At 61.5% G+C, this 19,284-nt stretch overlaps 2 protein-coding genes across 5 annotated transcripts in view; one reads left to right on the top strand and one right to left on the bottom strand.

Annotated features, from left to right (window-relative positions):
- MFSD10 (major facilitator superfamily domain containing 10) overlaps positions 1 to 19,284 on the top strand; it is a 631,579-nt gene that overhangs the window by 221,911 nt on the left and 390,384 nt on the right. The window lies entirely within an intron of this gene.
- The window catches only part of RGS12 (regulator of G protein signaling 12), a 108,197-nt gene that overhangs the window by 4,017 nt on the left and 84,896 nt on the right, over positions 1 to 19,284 (bottom strand). For 3 of the 4 annotated variants that reach the window (XM_032395580.1, XM_032395581.1, XM_032395582.1), the window contains 13 exons: positions 17,125 to 17,294; positions 16,537 to 16,629; positions 15,667 to 15,810; positions 14,984 to 15,163; positions 14,607 to 14,760; positions 12,926 to 13,002; positions 10,735 to 10,929; positions 10,344 to 10,417; positions 9,741 to 9,867; positions 7,691 to 7,787; positions 6,041 to 6,120; positions 5,520 to 5,673; positions 3,705 to 4,166 (listed from right to left, as the gene is read on the bottom strand). In XM_032395580.1, the coding sequence (XP_032251471.1) occupies positions 3,705 to 4,166; positions 5,520 to 5,673; positions 6,041 to 6,120; positions 7,691 to 7,787; positions 9,741 to 9,867; positions 10,344 to 10,417; positions 10,735 to 10,929; positions 12,926 to 13,002; positions 14,607 to 14,760; positions 14,984 to 15,163; positions 15,667 to 15,810; positions 16,537 to 16,629; positions 17,125 to 17,294 (2,007 nt within the window). Of the gene's footprint in view, positions 1 to 3,601; positions 4,167 to 5,519; positions 5,674 to 6,040; positions 6,121 to 7,690; positions 7,788 to 9,740; positions 9,868 to 10,343; positions 10,418 to 10,734; positions 10,930 to 12,925; positions 13,003 to 14,606; positions 14,761 to 14,983; positions 15,164 to 15,666; positions 15,811 to 16,536; positions 16,630 to 17,124; positions 17,295 to 19,284 lie in introns of all 4 variants that reach the window. The other variant, XR_004298272.1, reaches the window with a different exon arrangement.

The following is a 19,284-nucleotide window of genomic DNA, read 5'->3' as shown; positions in this document are numbered from 1 at the left end:
GGGACCCTGGACACGGACAGCTGGAGGAGGTGTCCAAGTGGGGACGACTTCTGCCCCAGCCAGAGAGCAGCATCCCTCGTACCTGAGCCCCCCAGACCCCGGGCCGCAGTGGCTGTGCGGGGACCCCTTCCTGGGAGGGGTGCAGCCGTGCCCGTGTGGTCACCGAGGGCCCCACTGTTGCCAAGGGCCGCTGGCTGCTGGGGTCCCCAGGGGCCTCGCCTCCCGGAAGGGCTAGGAGGGGCTCAGCCAGGACCCTGAGCCACTCCCCTGACACCCGTATGGCCACACAGCGGTGAGGAAAGCTGGGCTCTCCCCACGCCTGCCTGGCGCCTGGGGAGGGGAGGGGGCGTGGGGCCCTCCCGGTCCTCTGTGGCCCGTCCATCGCTCGGACAGAGGGCCAGTTGAGGGGAGATTTCTCTAAACCCAGCCCTTTGCGGAAGGGCTCCAGGTGTCCCCTTGCAAAGACCTCTCCCAAATCCCACATGGTCAAGCCTGTACCCTGGGGTTCCTGGCCACTGACCCTTTCCTCATGAGTGAAGCCCCGCCTTGGGTCCGATGCCACTGAGCACTGGGCCGGGCTGAGGCGGGGGCTGCTGGGGCCACCGGCCCGCACTGAAGGCGGCTCCTGGCCGCTCTGGACGCCCTCACCAAACACTCAGCTCCACAGATACATTCTGCTCCCTCGGGAGGAGGTGCCCTGTGGGACGTAATTCCTACGCGCTCTCTGAGGACGTGGACACAGGCATCTCGTACGCCGGAGAGAGGCCAGCACCAGCCTGGGCGTGGGCCGTGGAGGGCCCACACTCGGAATTGGTCTCGGGCTCTGCTGAGACCCGAGGACGCGCACCTCCCCAGCTGGTCCTTCCCAGGACCGCAAATGCCAGGGGGTGCCCACAAACTCCCAGGGTGTCTTTGGAAGCCCAATAGGTAACAATGAAGAAAACAGCTGGGAATCAGTGTCAAAGCCACCACAGGATTCATTTTCAGGGACCCTCTGCATTGGACTCACTTCTCAGTCCACACATCCGTCCCAATACCCCGTCCTCTAGCCAGGCAGGGTGCTGACGGGCCTCTTTGTACATGGGTGCTGGGGACTGTGGACCAGGGCGGGCAGGAGGACACCCCCCGTTACCTGGGGGCCCGATGCTGGCCGCCCAACTAGCTGCACGGCGAGGACGTGGCCATGAGCTGCGGAGCCCAAGGGCCCAGGGGCATCAGCGCCCCGCGTCTTCACCCTGAACCGATCCTTGGTGACCACCATGTTGCTAAGAAATATTTCACAGCAATTTCGAGAATTGGTGAGAGTAACTGTGGGTGCGCTCTGCCTTCTAAACCCTGAGAAATAAAATTCAGTGCTCGGTGCCCCTCGGCGGCCCCAGGGGTGCGACAGATGCTCTTGCCCCACTCGACGGAGGAATCTCAGGGGTGGCTTCCCCTTCGTTGCAACGTGGGGGCGCCTGACACATGGCTTATGGGGCCAGTGGTTCTCCCACACGGAGAGCCCACCAGGAGCCTAACTCAGAGGCCTCCAGGCTGCCGGCCTCGCCAAGCTGGGCCCGAGTGTGTGGCACGGAAGGAAGCTCAAGCCCAAGGCCCTTCCCAGCAGATGGGCTCGCCAGCTCCAGGGAGACACGCGTGCGTCACAGACCCGCACAAGGCCTCAGGGCCCGCCCGCTCCCCTGGCCCGTGGCCGGAGCCCCTCCGTCTCGGCACAGCAGCGAGCCCGGGGGCTGGGGCACGCGTGCTGGCCGTGGGGCCGCTCCGGCCAGGGTGCGCGGGAGACCCGTGTTCCCGCACAGCTGCCCTCGCCCGACAGTGCGCGGCCGCTGCGACATGCCCGGGGGCCAAGCCCGGCGTGGCTGCATTTCCCACGCTGGTGGGCGTTCTGTGGGCAAACGGCCCCCGGTGGGGCAAGCGCGTGGGCCAGACGGCCGGGACCGCGTCGGAGCGCGCAGCCCCACCCAGGGCCGGCCAGCCCCGCGGGCTCCAGGCTGGGAGGAGCGGGCCGCTGAGCTCAGCCGCGCAGCCTCACTGACCACCACCCGGCGCCCAGACTCTTCTCCCCTGGAGGGGACGGCAGACGGGGGAGGCCTGAGCACGGAGGCCATCAGCACTCCCGGAGAGGGGGGCCCCTTCCCGTCAGGCCCCCGCGCGGCCCGAGCGTGGTGCTGCGTCTCCCGGTTGCTGCCCCGAGGGGCCTCCCGGGGTCGTTCAAACGGCCCCCTCGCGCTGCTCTCCGTTCCCCGGCCGTGTCTGTCTGTGGGTGTACGTGAGGTGCTCAGGGATACCCCCTGAGTGAAGGGCGAACCTTTAGAAGCCACTGTACTAAGGCAAAACCCCTTGAAAGTGGAAAAGAATTTTCAAAAGCAAAAGAAGAGAGCTTTAAACCAGTCCGATGACAAGGTCCAGAGTTTATTACTCTTGGAAGAACACAGACTCGGGACACGGGGGTGTCTACAAACGAGAGCAGAAAGGAAAGTCAGCCACAGCGCAGACGTGCAAGAGTGCGACACGGGGAGAGACCACGGCTCCTCCCGGCTTGGCGTCCGTGCGCAGCCTCGGGGGAGGGCGCCAGGGGAGCCTGCCCACGTGGCACACGTCCCCAGAGTGCCCCGATGTGGACATACGTACAGAACACACCGCGACACATGCCTCCCGGGCCCCCGGTCCTGGGACACACTCCGACTGCCATCGGCATCCTGGGCCGGGCCGAGCCAAGGAGGCACCAGCGTCACCCCCCACGGCAGACCACACGCGTGGCGTCAGGGTCCGCGCGTCACCGAGCACACACAGGAGAAAGGACAGCCACCAGCGGCCTCATCAAAGTGTCCACTGCAAAGGCTCCTTGTCTACAGCCCAGGGACAGGGGACGGGGGGCTGGGGTGGGGATGCAGGCACACACGTCGTGGTTCGGAGCAGGACAGAACTGCTCCTGGAAGGCCGGGAGCCCCGCTTCACGCCCGGGCAGCTGCCGCTCTCGGGCGCCCACACCGCTCGGCTCCACACCCACGAATCCCAGCGTCTGTCTGGAGGAACGCCTAGGCCTATTCCGGGCCAGGGAGCCCCAAGGACTTCCCCTGGCACCCTGGGAACGGAGCCACGGCGCGGCCCACACGGGGCCAGACCCCCCACCCCCTCGTGGTCTGCCGGGGTCGGGCAGGCGTGTGCAGCCGTCCCTACGGAGCACCGGGGCCAGAGAGCACGCTCCCTCCCCCAAATCACACGGGGCTTTCCCGGTTGCTCAAGACAGATGCTATTTTTTTTTCCAGTCTTGAGACTGCAACACGAAAAATGCTAGCTATCCACATTTTAGGAGTAGCACATACATTTTCGGAAACTCCCCGGGCCTTGCTGGGAGGCGGTCCCGGCCGCGGGAGCGAGGAAGAGGCTGGGGGGCAGTGCAGACACTGCTCACACGCACCTCCCTCCCAGAGCATCGCCCGGCCCCGGCACTCTCACCCCGGGCCCCTCCAGGACCCATGCTGGCCACACGCAGAGGCGCTCCTTTCAGAAAAGGCAGAGGTGGCCCACAGTGAGCAGGACAACAAAGGTCACGTTGGAACCTCGTTAGAGCGAGGATTCTAGGTAGAGGGGGACTTACCACAGCTGTTTCTGTTTTTATTGGAAACGGAGTGGATAACACCGGGCGGACAGTGGAGGAGCAGAGAGTCAAAGGTGTGCAGGGGGCTCAAACCTGGAGGTACCTGGTCTCGGAGGTCCGGCCGAGTCCTGCGGGGTGGGGGTGGGCGGCAGTAAAGTGCTGTTGGGGCTGCTGATGTCCCCCTCCCCCATGAGCGTCAGGTCGGCCACGTGCTCGCCCTCCATGGTCTGGACGCCCCCGTCCTCGGCTTCCTGGGAGTGGGGCGAGGGGGTCTGGGGGGCACTGAACAGCGGGCTGTCGGCCGAGCTGGGGCTGGTCGCGGGGCTCTCGCGGCAGTGTCGGGTGGGCCCCCAGGACTCTGGGGGCCGGGGAGCCTTCTCCTTGCCGTTGCTGGTCAAGCTTCTCTTGCCAAAGCTCTTGGCGGCGGTGGGCGAGGGCAGGGCCAGCTCCACGGGGCTGGGCGGTAAGCGCAGGAACTCGGGCAGCACCAGGTCCTCCTTCCTCAGCAACCCACGCTGGTCGTCTGCTCTGTTGCTCTGAGCTTTGGAAATGAGCTCAAAAAACTCTAGTGGAAAAAAACCCACACGGATCAAGCTTTAGAGAGCCCCACACCCAGGCCTGCAGTGCAAAAAGTTCCCCATCTAGAAAGCTCGTGTCGTGGGCTGTCCCACTGCCCTGGAAACTAGAGGCTTGGGCCACCCAGGCGCCTCCATCTGGCACCCTCTCTGCCCCCGGAGCTGCAGGGAAGGCCCCGCCCCGAGAATTCAGTTGTCTCAAGTCCAGACTCGAATAGACCAAAACCCCCGACTGGACGCGGCTGTGTGAGGACGCTTCGAAAGGCACGTTCATCGTCCATACTCCAGCCCGGGGTTTCTGAGTAACCTTGGAAGCCCTGTACCTACGTCCCAGTTCCCTTGTGATGCTGAGGGGAGGCCACCTGAGGCACGAGCGAGCCCACAGTCCCCCCAAGAGGGGTCACCACCTCCTGACAGAGCGTGGTCCTGGCGGGGTCCCCACTCTCTCCCCCACCTCTGCCTCCAGCCTCCTCGCTGGCTCCCCCAGAGCTCCTGCCTCCTTACCTGGGCCACCAGCCGTAACTGGAGTTCACTGTTCAAAGTAGAAGGAGTCTAAGCTGAGCTTTCTCTAGTATTTAAATGATACTCTTTGAAGAATGACAAGGACTTTAAAACCTCAAATCTTAGTGGCTCTCGGCTGGGAGCCTTGTGTCTTACTTCTGCCTCCTCGGTGGCCAGCGACGGCCAAAGGAGGGGGGTGAACGGGCTCAGGTTGGCCTTCATGGGGAGCTAGCTGTGGGCCCCGCAGCCTAGCAAGCACTCCCTGGATCACAATTCAGGTCCCAGTAACAGCTGTTAGTTTTGATTCTGCCGTTAGAAGCTTTCAGAAGAAAAAGCAGTTTCCATAAGAGATCACCTCTCCTTGGGTCTCTGAGCCCACCTCCCTCTTCCCTGCAGGCCCGGGAGGGCAGGGCGTCCAGCCAGCAGGTTAAGGCGCAGACCTGCCTCGGGGCTCTGGCCGGCAAGGTCAGCAAGTCCAGGGCCCTCCTGGCTGCCGCCCCCTCACCTGTGCCCCCCCGACTGGTGACCCTGACACAGACCCCCTGACACTAACTGACCCCTCGTAGGAGCTGGGGAGGGGAGGGCACAGGCAGACCCTTGGGGACCACTTGCTGCCCCCCTCAAGGGCACTCCCTGGCTGCTAAGGGGCCCGATGCTCAGTCTGACAACTGGGAAGCAGCACGGCAGCCCCAGACGGACCCGGGGCGAGGGGCATGCTCAGCTCAGTGTGACAGGGATGGCGTCCTTCTGACGTCAGTGGCTCAGAGGAGTCCTAGTGACGGCCCTGGAAGACTAACATCGCATTCACTAGAAAACGCCGAAGTTGTAAAAAGTACACATACCCTCTGCTTCGTCCAAATTAATTTTCTGATATTTTTTTTTCCCAATCTTTGCAATAGATTCTTCTCTCTTTGAAAGCCGGGGATCCCTAGCATTTTTTCCATTTTCTCCTTTTATTTTAATAGAATTAGACTTGCCTAGTGTTCTCTCCTCTCCCTGCATTAGAAGGAAAGTCAAAGTTCTGCTTACACGTCAGACACATGATAACACACAATCCATCAGTTAGAGACAAAAAGCACCCCCGAAACACAGACTTTATGTGCCTTGCGGAAAAACCAATCACAGTGACAAAGGTCACAAGAACAAGAGCATGAGCGTGAGGCACCGCCCCCCCAACGCAGGGGAAGAGCCAGCCCACGGTCGGGGGAGCCAGGCAGCGGACGGGGAGCAGGGTGCGGGGCCGGCCCCGAGCGCACAGCCCCTGGGCACAACGGGAGGCGCACGGAGGAGCGTGAGGGGCCCGGCCCGAGCTGCGCCAGCCAGCAGCGAGGGACCCATGCGGACGAGGGCAGAGGGCAATTACCGTAGCCGAGTGATTTCTGGAACTGGAATTTACAGCTGCATTCTGTTTGGCTGGTGCACTTTTCTGTTTCTCTGTGGGTACTAAACATAATGAAACATGCTTTATAATTACAGCGAATTGCAAATCCACCTGAACGTTCAAATATAATCATATTTCTATTGTTTTTGAGAGAAAGCTATAGAGAAGCCCAAGGTACGAGACATCCTGTATTAAAGACGCACATATGGGCCAAACCCCTGGTGCAGGACGAAGGGACAAAGACCACGGTCTCCCACCCGCCACATCGGGGCAGGAAATGCTCGTCATGTGAAGACGTGCGCAGGAGGCACGGCGGGTCCCCCCTGCAGGCGTGGGGACTTGTGGAGGCGTGGCGGAAGAGAAGCTCGTTTCAGGTACTGTCTGGTACGAATGTTCTTTAGAAAGCAGAAGAGTCTCACGCTTATGACATGTTTTCAAATACGGCCGTCGCCCCACGTCGGGACGGCAGGCTGGCTTCTGCCGGCACCAGAGGGACAAAGACCACCCCTCTGGCCCGGAATCAACTAGGGGACTAACCGCGCTCCAAGGTGGCTCCTGCCTGCACCACCCCCTGTCACACCCCCCTGGGCACAAACAGGCCGGAAGGTCTGACCTTGCCAGACCCTGACGGAGGCCCACGCCCTGCTCGGGCCACTCACCCCACCCGGGCCGGGTACCAGGCCCCAGAGTGAGAGCACAGCATTCTCTAGAACCGAGGGTGGGCCCAGGAAGATGCCTCCTCGGCAACGAGGGGGGAGAGGAGCAGGAACGAGCACGGAGGGCCGCCAAGGGGCAGAGATAAGTGAGCCCAGCTACACTGTGGAGCAGAGTCAGCCTTGCTGGGTGGAAGCCCAGGAAAGGGAAGAAGCCGCCCAAAGCGGCACCCAGCAGCTCCTTGCAGAGTTATCTCCTTGCTTGGGTACTGGGTAGGAGGTTCCAGAAAGCCCTCTCCAGGAGACATGCTTCCTACTGCCCTCCGCCTAGAAGGGGGCTGGGTGTTCTGAGGAGGAGCATCAGGGGTGAAGCGTGGGGGACCGACTGCTGGCCCCGAGGTCGGGCACCGGCTGTGGGCACCCCAGTGTCCCCAGGGCAGGCCTGTCACGGCAGAGGCAGCATGAGGGAAAGGGCTGTGTAAACCTCCCGGTTCCCCGCACACAAGCGACAATGGGACCGCTGACGGCACCAGCCCACCGCCTCATCTGCTGGGCCTATGTCCCGCAGGCAGACCACCGTGAGGCCTCCCAGGAGGAAGCACTCTCTGGCCAAAGCCCTGGACACAGGGAGCACTGGAACCTCGGCGCAATCCTATGGGGAGGGGGTGTCGAGCAGGCCTGTCGCCCCTTCTTACAGCTGAGAGGACCCCCCCCCCACGTGTCAGCAGGCGGGCAGATCCCCGAGCGAGGCCCTCTTGCTCCTGGTCCCGCTGCCTCTGGCCCGCAGACAGGCCTGGACCGGGCTGGGCCCCTCAGATGCCCAGCTAGGGCTGAGTTCTGTCATGGCAGGGGGGTTGCCAGGCCCTGTGAGACCCTAAATGAGACCACTGGGGTAGCAGGGCTGGGGGCTTTCAGGAGGCAGAGAGAAGGGGGCCCCAGCAGGCCAGGGGGATCAGGGAAGCCTCGAGGCCTGGCTTACCTTTTCCTCTGGAGGGCTCCTTCTCCTCCAAGATGACCCGCTGCCCATCCAGACTTGATATGGGCGCGCCAAGGTCCAGAGGCTCCTTCTCTCCACTCTAGAGGCAGAGATGGTGCATCGAGTCACTCACCCGGGTCAGAACTGTCCGGCACGGCTGTGCGTGGGCCAGCTGCTGACAGGAAGCCCATTCCAGGTATGATGGAGTCACACGCCAGGTGACCCCAGGTCCCAGCACCTTGGAGGGCTCACTCAGAGGGCACCCCATAGGTGCCCAGCCAACACGCATGGGACCACGCCGGGGCTGGCCACACGCTCCTGCCACAGAGAACACGGCCTCCGAGCCCTGGCGGGGATCGGAGACCCGGGGGAAGGAACGCTTGTGAATGCTGCGGACATCTCAGTCCACAGAGCCGATGCTTTAAATATCGCGTCAAGTTGGCATGAGTCTGCGCACGGCTCCTATCCTGGGTGAGGTGCGCGCGAAAACCCGCCCCCCCACCCCTCAGATGCGGCTGGAGGGTGAGGGGTGAACGCAGAATGCCTCCCCTGCCGACTACTTAGACCAAGGACCCTGAACTCGTCGGCTCCCTGAGTTCCGTCAGTCGGGAGAACAATAAAAGTGACCAGATGCCACGTCGGAGAGTGGCGGCCAGCTCCTGGCGCTGGCCATGAGGAAACAGAGCGCCAGCTCACAGGGCTGCCCTGCTCTCCACCTTCCTGCCCTAGGTGGGCACCATTCACTGAAGAGGCCGCATCTGTCACGACCTACTCCACAAGAATTCTCCGTGGCCGGAGCCCCAAGGCAGTGGACCCGCTCTTCCCAGTCAGGGTCTCAGCAGCCCGAACGCAGCTCAGCCGGGAACAAGCCCAGGGGCATGCTCCCAAGACCCACCCGAGTTTACAGACAGGGAGACTGAGGCCCAGAGGGGTGAAGTGCTAGCTCAGAATCTCAACAGAGTAAGCTGCAGGGCGCCCAGGCCACGTCCCTCTCCGACCAGCAGCTGGGGAAGGGGCTTCAGGCTACCCTCAGGATATCTGTCAACAACTTAACATGGTCCTCTCACTCATTTCAAGGCTTCTTAACAAGGGGGGCCCAAGTCAGAGAAAAATTAAAATCCTAAAAATGCTTGTTGGGCACCTGGGCGGCCCAGTCAAAGCGTCTGAGTCTTAAATTTCAGCTCAGGTCGTGATCTCAGGTCATGGGATCGGGCCCTGCATGGGGCTCCCTGCTCAACAGGGAGTCTGCTGGAGATTCTCTCTCTCCCTCTCCCTCACCCCTCCCTCCCCACTCACATGTACTCTCTCAAAAAAAAAAGAAAAAATCCTAAAAGTACTTGAAATCATAGCTCTGATAAAGTATATTTTCTGAAGAAGGAACACGAGGCGAACACTGTGTCATTAATCACCAGGTTTCACAGCAAAGGAGGATAGTGCGCTTGGAACACATGGTGCTTTCAGCAGAGACCAGGTCTCGGGTACGCAGGCTCCCTGACCCAGGACATCTCCCACAAACACCCTCTGCTCACAGGGACAGGGGACTCTGCCCCGGCTCACGCTGGTGTCTTTGCCCCAAAGTGTGGTCTGCTCTCACCCACTCACCTACCCCGGGGGTCCTGCTTGGAAATGACAGAGTTTTGAATCTAGCGGTGCAGACGGGACTTGGGAGGTGTCAGGGAGAGCGCCCCCCCCACCCCGGGGGCCACCAGCAGAAGTCTAGCAGCCGCTCACATGCAGGACGCATCAGTACCCTTGGCACGCGGCCAGCCGAGCACATCTGCAAACGGCAGCCGTATTCCAGGGGTTTTTGGTGGTGTGTTTCGCGTTTTGGTTTCCCTGGACCAAAGCCACATCTCCACGATCACCCAGAGCCCGCTGGGAATGATCAGGTGTCACTAAACAACGAGGATTTCCACTCACGGGGACGCCCTCCCACCAGGGCCTCATGCCTCTGCTTCTACACGCCCCCGTCCGCGGAGCCTCAGGGGCCAGCAGCCCGGGAGCCGACCCGTCCGCGCAGGGAGCACAGCCGAGGGGCCCCCACGTCACTCACCAGCCTGGCCACCAGCTCATTCAGGTGCAGGCCATACTTGGCCACCACGGGCCGCAGCACTTCTGTGACGGGCTTGGTGGGCTTGGCCTTGAGTCCCACGGACCGGTTAATTGGAACCAGATCCAGCCTGGTTGGAGGAGACACACGGACAGCGTCACTGCGGACACAGACTCAGCTTTCCTCCTGAGGGCACCCCCATGCGGCAGCACTGTGGGGTCACCAGGACGGCGCCAGGTTACGGCTGTGAAGCACTTTCAGCAGGAGAAGGAAGCCACAGGGGGCGGGGGGAGCTTCTCGAAGGTTTCCAGTGGGCTGTCCCAGCCAGCAGAGGGCCCCCCACCCCGGCAGATGACCAGCACTCTGCTGTCCCGCCAGCGCGCCCCTGGGTGCGGCCCTACGGCGGCTGCGACACAGGACGGAGAGTGACCCCTTGGCTCCGTGGGTCCCTGGGGGCTGTGTGCGGCCGCTGCCACCCTCCACCCCGCTCATGAAGGGGGCGCCAGCCTTCCTTTCCCAGCCCAGCACGCAGGGCTCGCAGGGACGCCCCCAGAGACAGCCGCGTGGCCCGGAGACCTCAGCAAACCGCAGGGGCGTTTTTCGTACCGAAACAAAGTCCGCTTCTCTAGCCGCAGGTCCCGAGACTCCAAGATGCTACTGTCCTGATGCAGCACCAGAGGCTTTGTGATGCAGGGGAGGACAGAGACCAACGTCAGGGGGGGGCGAGCCCGCGCCCCTGCGCGCCCCCCGACCGCCCCGGGATGCACAGCTGCGCCGAGCAAATCGCAGCTTCAAAACCAGCTGCCCAGAGGAGGCCGCGCTGCAGACCAGCAAACGTTTGCGCGCTGAGGGCTCCCGGCAGGGGGCCAGGCTCCAGCGGCAGCCGCCAGCCTGAGGGCCTCAAGCAGCCCAGCCTGCGGTGACCGGGCAGGTTCAGCTGCCCAGACCAACAGACCCGCCCATGGGCAGGGCCCCGAGGGTCCACGCAGCCCCATACCTTGTCCCCGCCCACCAGGAAGAGGTCGACGGCAGCCCCGTTGATGCCGTGTCGTTCGCAGAGTCCAGCCAGGACCTCTTTGATGGACAGCCCCGGCTTGACGACCACCACGCAAGACGTCCCGTCGGGGAGCTGGATGCAGCAGGGCTTGGTGGCCTTGTCCCGCTCTGGCACCAAGGTCCTGCAGGCCTCCGGCTGGGGAGTCGGGAGACAAGTGTTACGGGCAGGTGCGCAGGGTGCCGGGGGAAGGGCTCTGGCGGGCTCGCATGGGCCTCGGGACACTGTACGGTGCATCTCCCTGGGCCACACGCAGCTCCGTACACGCAGAAACGCCGTGACAGATCTACACGGGGGGCTGGGCACGAGAAGCCGACACAGTTGTTGGGGCTTCTACAGCAACACAGGAGAGAAGAGAGCAAGTCTGTCTGCATCTCCAGTCTTATCCTCCAATCTCCTGTGGAACCATTTCCAAGGGCCATATTTAAGGAGCTTTCATGCTCAGAATAGGATGGGCCCTGCCGTGTTGTTTTCAGGGTTCTCGTCTTGGCCTGAGGAACCCACTCCTCCTGCCTCTCAGTCCGCAGCACTGGGGACCCACCAGGCAGGCTGGATCGCCCACGGAGGGCCTGGGGCCCAACCCAGGCAGGGAGGCCCCTCTGCTGCTTCTCCTGGCCTTTCCGGCCCCTCCTACCAGAGCTCCCAGGACTGGAGGCCTCTCTGACAGGCACGGACTGTGGACAGCACATCGGCCTGAGGGAGGGGCTAGGGCAGCTCAGACAAGGGCTCAGAGGCAGGAACACGCACCCGAGGGGGTAAGGACCCCCCGACATAGACACCAGCCATCAGGTCAGGAGAAAGCAGTGAGGGGCGGGGTTGGTTTGTTCTTGACCATTCTGTACATTACTCAGTGCTCAGCACGGTAAGTGTGGGGAGGCCGGGGGCTGCGATCCTGCTTTAGCTGCTGGCAGAGGGCCCGCCCCACCAGCGCCAGCACCAGGCTGAGGCCTCGGGTGCCCTTTCCGCCCAGAGGAGGCTCGACACCTCTGCCTGGGTGAGGACACGGCCCAGGTTCACTGAGGGCTCAGCAGTGAGACGCACCCGCAGGGTGGGGGAAGGTGGGCAGGGAGAGGCGTCTGCACTATTCACCGACTAAGCCAGGAGCGCAGGAAATTGCTATTTAGCGCTCTGTCCCAGCACCAGGACCCACACTCAGATGTGGGGGCTCCTGATGGGCAGGGGGCGGACCGAAGGGCCATCAGGGCCCCGTGTGTGCGGCAGACCTCTGCGCCTCTCGGCGACGTCTCCTGTGGTCTCTGAGTTACAACAGCATCCCCTGGCTGCAGACGGCCCCCCGCAGAGGTCCTTCCCATGTGCGACCTACCCCACCACTATCTCCTCCTGACAGTCTGGAAATCTCTGCCACCCCAACTGCATTCCGGAAAACACAGTTTGTAGGTGGTAGGCTGATGATAAAACAGGCCCAACTATTTCCTTCCCACGGATGCAGACGCAGGAATAAAGGGTCTTTGTTTTAAGCCAGAGTTTTGGGGTGGTTTGGCGGGCAGCCACACCGAACTGACATGTGGTTAAACCCCTCCAGCTTTAACTGATACACAGTGTAACTGAAGAAGGAATAATATGCTACATTGTCGCTTGACAATGACAAGTGACTAGGATGTTGGCAACAATTAGGGTTTCCAAACCTAGTATCAGACCACGGCCAACAGCCAGCAGGCCCCTAACTGGAGACTGGGGCCACGTGGGTAGGGCGTGAGGGGAGGTGGAGCCCCCCGCCACGGCCAGGCCCCCACTGGCAGAAGCACAAAACACAGGAAGGTTTGCGTTAGTGGGATGTTCCAACTGTGAGACAGACACAGAGCACCTGGCTTCTGAGCCTTCTGTTTGCTCTTAGTGGGAGTTCAAAATATGGCAAATGAATGAGAGCAAAAAGACATCCAGAGTAAATCCAGAAATATCTTTAGTACTCAAGGAGCAGCCCTCCCCCATCTGCCAAACGGGTGCGCACGCGGCCAGGAGCACTAGGCCGGCAAGGGCCCCGGCCCAAGCCCCGCTCCCCGCATCCAATGCACGCATTCGTGGGGCTTTGTGAGCGTGGGCTCTGCATGACTGAACACCGAGGCGGGGTTCACCGATCAGCTGTGACCCTGGGGACGGGGAGGTGGTGACTTACCAGGTCCAGGCTCCCCGTGGAGGACACAGAGCCCTGTGACTCGCGGCGGCCCAGGCCTCCATTGGCGTGCAGGGGCTCTTGATGGGGAAACACAATGACTCAGAAAACCAAACAGCACCAGCCCTACTTTTCCCCACTTACTGTCGCATCTCCCAACCCCGCCCGCCCTTCAGGCTGAGCAGACAAAGGACGTGGAGAAGCCTTTCCGAGGCACGGCCTCCCCTCGCGGACAGTCAGGCGCACCCCCTGGGCATAGCTAGATGGCATGCTCTGCTCTGCCCTTGGCCGCAGCCGGACCCCAGGCCCCCCGGCGGCTAGCAGCAGGTCAGAAACACAAGTCCATGCTCCTGGTGCAGGACCTGCCGTCCCTTCGGTTGATCTGGGATTTTTATTTCAACATGTGGCTTCTGGGCCCAAATGAAAACATCCCAGCCGGTTACCGCACCTCTGCCCACGGCTCAAGTCACATCTTCCTACAAAGTCCCCAAGTGAGCGGACAACCATGCCATTCACCACCGCCACCTGAACTCACTGCTATCTTTGGCTAAAGAGCATGAAAACTGACCCAGAGAGGCCCTTCGAGAACACGGGACCTGCTCCCCAGTCATGCCGCCGAGCCACAGCCAGCAGCTGCAGGCCCGGGAGTAAGGAGACGGCAGCCCCGGGTCCCGCTGACCTTCTGAGCCACTGGCCCACTGTCCTGTCTCCCAGGTGCTCAGGGGTCCCTGCCCCCATCTAACAACTCTTCCCACCCCCACAGCGGTCTCTCACTGGTTGAATTCTGCAAGTCTGTCTGCCCGGCCTTTAGAAAGAACACTTGCATTAACCACCCACAGCACGACCCAGGAGCACAGCCATCTGTAAAATGGGTACAAGAAGACAGAGTTGGCGGGCTGCTCTGAGGAGGAGATAAGACGAATGCTATCCAGACCGCCTGGCACAGCGTTGGCCCCGTCCCGGGAGTGGCCACTGCCTCTCACCCGCAGGTGCTCCCTGCCTGTGCTCTCTCCATAAATGCCCCAAACTTGGGGACCACAGGCCTGGAGCCTGTGGGTTATTTCCAGGAAAACAATCCCTTTCTTGAGAATCCCTCAAGGAGAAAATCCTTCCAAGGCCTTTCCGCCTCGTGCTTTTTCATGCCCGGTGTCAGCGGCTGTTTCTTTCTGCCTTATCCAGAAAGTGCTCTCATTCCCCCAGACCTACCTCCCAGGACGAGCCTGTCCCTCCCACACCATCTTCTGAGCTACGCACAAGAAAGAAACCAAGGAAGAAAATATCTAGAACAGGTGACCTTTCAGATTTACAATAATAAGAAATTACAAAGGCTCATATAACCCTACGCACACCTGGAAGAAAGCGGTCCGGGTGCACAGGTAGGGCACTTGTATTTTTCTTCTCCTCCCAGTTTCCTACGAGAGGCCAGGAGAGGACGGGATGCAAGGCCCACCCCTGCAGGGCGCCCTGACCCGAGGGGGAGTGGGTTGGCATGCACCCTCATCCCCTTTCTCAAAAGGCACTAAAGCCGCCCTGGTTCACTCTGGCTGGCCCGCCCCGGAAGGGCCACGCCCGGGACACAGCACTGCACTCTACGCGCCCCAGGTGCGCCCTCCTGGCCTGGCCCCACCACCCTGTCTGCGCCCAAACGGGCCACCTCCCGGCCACCCATCTGCACACCACGAACCGTTTGCGTGGTCACCGTGCTCCTTCTTCTTCTGGGACCGCCCGGTGCTCCTGGTCCTTGACCAAGAGAAGAAAGCTCCTTTCCTCTTCTTCTCGCTGTCCTCATCCCCCAGCTCTTCATTCAGGGATCTTCCTGATTTCGATTTTCCGCTCAGCTGCCATCCAATGGAGACGTTAACATAACATGATTTCAACGTTACCCAAAGCATGAGGGCGGCTCTGCCGCCGGCCGGAACCCCCACCCCCAGCCACGGGCACAGGGTGCGTCCCGGGGGGGCTGTGTTGTCCCCGGGGGGGCACTGCATCCCAGCGGCCTCTGCTCTCCCTCCCCACAGGGCAGCTCCCCTCGCTGAGAGGATGCGGCCGGAGCGCAGGTACCTTTTTTGGCGTGGACACGCTGGAGTGCTCCGAGCTGACGCTGTGCTTGGAGGCTGGGCTGCTGGGGACCTGCAGCGCGTCGGGGAGCGAGCGGCCTTCCACCTCGGCCAGGATGCACTCCTGGTACAGCTGGGACTTGAGAAAGCGGGTGTAGCTGTCGAACTTCATCAGGTTGAAGATCTACAGAGCACATGCCGCACGGTTTAGCTCCGGAAGCAGCTAGGAACGTGCAGTCCCGGAGAAGCTCTACTTCGTTAAGTAAGAACGAGACCCAGAGTAACCAGAGATCTGAAGGAAGTGAGAACCACCTTGGAAATACTTCCCTCCATTTTCCCACACTATTCATGTGATTTAGCAACAGAAGTCATCTCCGAGGGGGCCAGCAGGACCTGGGCTCTAAAACATATTAGGTCCCACGTACCCTTTTAATCACAGTGTCGCCCTAGAATTGAACAACTCTGCACCTACGTGCACGTGACATCCACGCATCTGTGACATCACACAAAGGAGAGGCCACCACAGCCTGCTCCCCGAGAGCCCGGTGGGTGACACGGGGCTCCTTCCGGCCACACCACACCCGTCGGCACCCCTCCTCTCCGGCTGGTGGCCGGCTCGCGAGCGCGCTCTCCCACAAGGAGAGAACCCTGGCGAGGAGTCCCTGTGGGAAACTGAGGCACAGTCACCTGGAGCTGCTGCTCCTTGAACATGTCGGGGTGCGGAGCACTGAGAATGTCATCAGCCAGCTGGGCCTGGCTGTCGATGTTGACGGGAGTGGTAGCTTTGCTGCACAGGAACTTGCTGAAGATCTCGCGGGCCCTGTAGGAAAGCTGAAGGACACGCGTGTGAGCGGGGTGCGCGGGACACAGCCCCCGTGTCACTCCGTATTCCAGAGCCGGACACGGGGCCAGGCACTGGAGATGTGTTTTCTTAGGGCCCAATAAATAATTCTTGCTTGAATAAATAAATAAAAGTCCAAGCCAGTACAAAACTTTCCACCAAATAGGCTCCTCCCTGAATTTTTTCAGTGGACTACGAAACTGTTCCAGAGACTCGGGTGCTGTGTCCAGGGGGCCCCCAAGGGCGCCGTCCTGTGTGCGGCGCCTCACGCACGCGGCCCCAGCGAAGGGGGAGCTCAGTCCGTGCAGCACCAAGCGTGGCGAGCAGGTAAGAGGCCTCGTGTGCGGCAGGTGGAGGACCACGGACAGCCTCGAGTGGGCTGCAGCGTGGACCAGGACCGGCCCTGGGGGCTTAGCGGCCGGCGCGTGCGGCGTGTGCAGTGAGGCCGTACAAATGGACATTGTGAGGGGCTCTTCTGTCTGGGGATCTCGGTCCCCCTTTCAACACACTGAGTGGCAGCACACGTGCTGATCAACGCCAAGGGCGCTTACGCACACCATGTTCAGGAAACATTAAGTATCACATATATTAAGAAACTTATCCTGAAAAAGAAGCGTTTAGAAATCATATGAGGACATTTTTACGTCGACCTCAAGCTGCACTAGACGCTAGCCCGTAGTGAGACCATCACACACTCCAGGCGTGAACACACTTACCTCTTTTTTATCATGTGCAGGTACATGGTTAAAGTATTCACAGGCCTGCCAGAATAAAATGTTCTCTTCACTGAATTCCTTCCTTAGGAAATCCTAAGAAAAACGCCATCAGTGAACGCTCACACATGACCAAGCCGCGGCTGCATTCCCACTTCTTCCCTGTGTTCGCCCTCACGGACGCCAGGGGCTCATAAGCCCGTCTCCCTAACTCACCTGGGGCCACGCACAGCAGACCGCAAAGCCGCACGCACTTCAAGGACCGCTGTGGGCTCCCAAGGGCATGGCGCCCCTTCCCCCTAGCCAGCCTCGCCACATGTAGCCTGACTCCCAGCGTTTACCAGAAGCTCCCGTGCCCCTTGCTGCGGGGAGACCCCCGATGCAGAGCCCAGGCCAGGCTGGGCAGAGGCCCCCCCCGACCCCTTGGCCTCGAGTGTGCCGAGCAGGTGGGCAGGGGGAGACCCCCTCGGGAGGGTGCCACGGTGACCGCACCACCTCCGTCCTCGGGGTCGGAGCCCCGGGTCCTGCTTGAGGAGCCCCGGCAGAGGGTGCACACGCCCCCCCCCCGCCCGGCCACGCCCCCTCACTCACAGAGAAGTACCGAACCCCGAGAGGGTCCTGCAGGAGGCGCTCGAACGACACGGCCCAGCTGGCAGCTCTCCTCTCTCGCAGGCGCCGGCAGCTCTGCACGCTTGGGAGGCTGGCATTGCTGCTCAGACTGTGGTGGCTCACGCAGTCCTTCAGGTCGGCGCCGGTCAGCTCTGCGGGGCCAGCACACACCTCACCTGCCCGGGTGTCCTCCGCACCTGCCCGGCAGGGCCCGGCCAGCCTTCCCGGGGGGCGGCGGGGCTCTCCCCAACGCGCCTTCCCTAAAACACGCACTCGGCCAACAGTCCGCACCGAGCGCCCACAACACGCCTGGCGCTGTTCTAGGGACAGGGGACGTGGCGTGGAACACGGCCAACCCCAGTCCTCACACGGCCACACGCGCACGCACACGGAGCAGGGGAGCGGCGACCGCGGCCACACGCCCCAAGCCCGTGGCTGAGCGCGCGCTGCAGACACAACGGGGCTCCCAGGTGATCCCACGTGTGAGGCTCGGGAGGCGCCGGGTCTCCATGGGGTGAGCAGAGGGAAAGGGGCACAGACGGGGCGTCCAGGACCTGGGGCGCCGCTCTGCGTCTGGAGGGAACGTCTGCCGTGTGAAAGCCCGCGCTCAGCTGTGTGCCCTGTTCTGCACGAGCACGGTCTCCATGCAGAACGTGTGGCATGACGTCCAACATCCTATTTAACCACACGTGCTGTGACAACTCATTAGAGGCCACCCCAGAGCGGAAAACATGACACATGCCGCAGGAGGCGGCTCCCAAGCATCTACAAAATAGCCCCAAATAGCATGAGTTTCTTTGTCTTTTCGGCGAGTTCCTGAATAATCTGTCCCCTTCACAAAGGGCAGGGGAGGTGCTCGGGGAGCCCCATGTCACCGTCTCCCACCTCGTGTGAGCAACACGGGGAGCTCACGGTCCCCACGTGGGCAGGTCTGGTCGGCGCAACCCAAGGGAAGGACCCAGGCCGGCCGGGAGCAGGACCGGACAAACATTCTGCCATGGACGCGTCCCCTTCTATATGAACAGCACGTCCCACAGGGCTGTTCCCTCCACGGGCCCTGACACCAAGGAGACTGAGGACCGAGCCACGGCCTGCCGACCACAGAGGACACAGGACAGGGGAATCCCTAACCCGTGTGGGTGTGAGGCTTGGAGGAGCAAAGCTAACTAATGAAACAGGGCTCGTTTGCTACATCCTGGGCTCCTGTCCCGCCGCACACAGGCGGCCGTCGGGGCTGGTGGCAAGAAGGAGCCCAGGGGACTAGTTGGTTAGCTTGAGCTCTAGGCCAACTGGAAATGCAGCTTCTTAGTGACGAGGGGCCAGCAGTGGGGGAAGTGGGGGAAGTGAGGACCAGCGAGGCAGCGTGAGGCCCTGCTACCCTTTAGGCTGACGCCCACTCACGGTTGTGCAGAGAGAGCAGTGGACACAGGCCTGGCCTGTGGCCGCCATGCCCACAACCAGGAGCCCAGAGGGCCGCAAGGAAGCCATGGCACAGCCCCGCCAACCCAGAGAACAGAGGGCCAAGAATGCAGAGCCCAGATTTTGGTCAAAGGGGACCCATGTGGTAACTAGAAGCCACTTGGGCAGGAATCACTCAAAGGTGGAAAAGCATTTAGATTGGAAAAGAAAAGAAAACTAGAAAGTCAAAAAGTAATCTAATATTATACTGCTATAGAAGAAAGTTTAAATAAGATTCAGAAGATGAAACAAGATGAGAGAAGGACAACTTTAATTTTCTTAGCTGCTCAGTAGAATCCACCATGCGGTACATGTCACTTCTGAGACGAAAGCCTCGTGATAGAATCTGCCACCACTACTCACCGAGGACTGCAGGGGAAGGCCCCAGCCCAGAGCTCGCCACATGGCACAGGCCCCCCGCTGCTAAGCACTGAGCACAGCATGGCCAGCCGCGAGGGGCGCGAGCACGGCCCTCAGAGAACTCAGCAACTCCGCCATCACGCGGACGGACCACCTAGACTCGCCTTGCTGCACGATCCCCACGTGCAGAACGCCCCGAGCGAGAGATCCGCTTCACACTCACACGCACCCCCGCTCTCTGATTTGTATCCAATAACCGTAGCAATGAGGGGCAGAGCCCCACAGATGTTAATTCTCCCTAAATGAACATGTAATCCCAGCAGA

The sequence above is a fragment of the Phoca vitulina genome, unplaced genomic scaffold, assembly GCF_004348235.1.
Source record: "Phoca vitulina isolate PV1807 unplaced genomic scaffold, GSC_HSeal_1.0 scaffold85, whole genome shotgun sequence".
NCBI classification, from domain to species: domain Eukaryota; kingdom Metazoa; phylum Chordata; class Mammalia; order Carnivora; family Phocidae; genus Phoca; species Phoca vitulina.
Note: the sequence above shows the minus strand (reverse complement) of the source record. Positions and strands in the feature narration are given on the sequence as shown.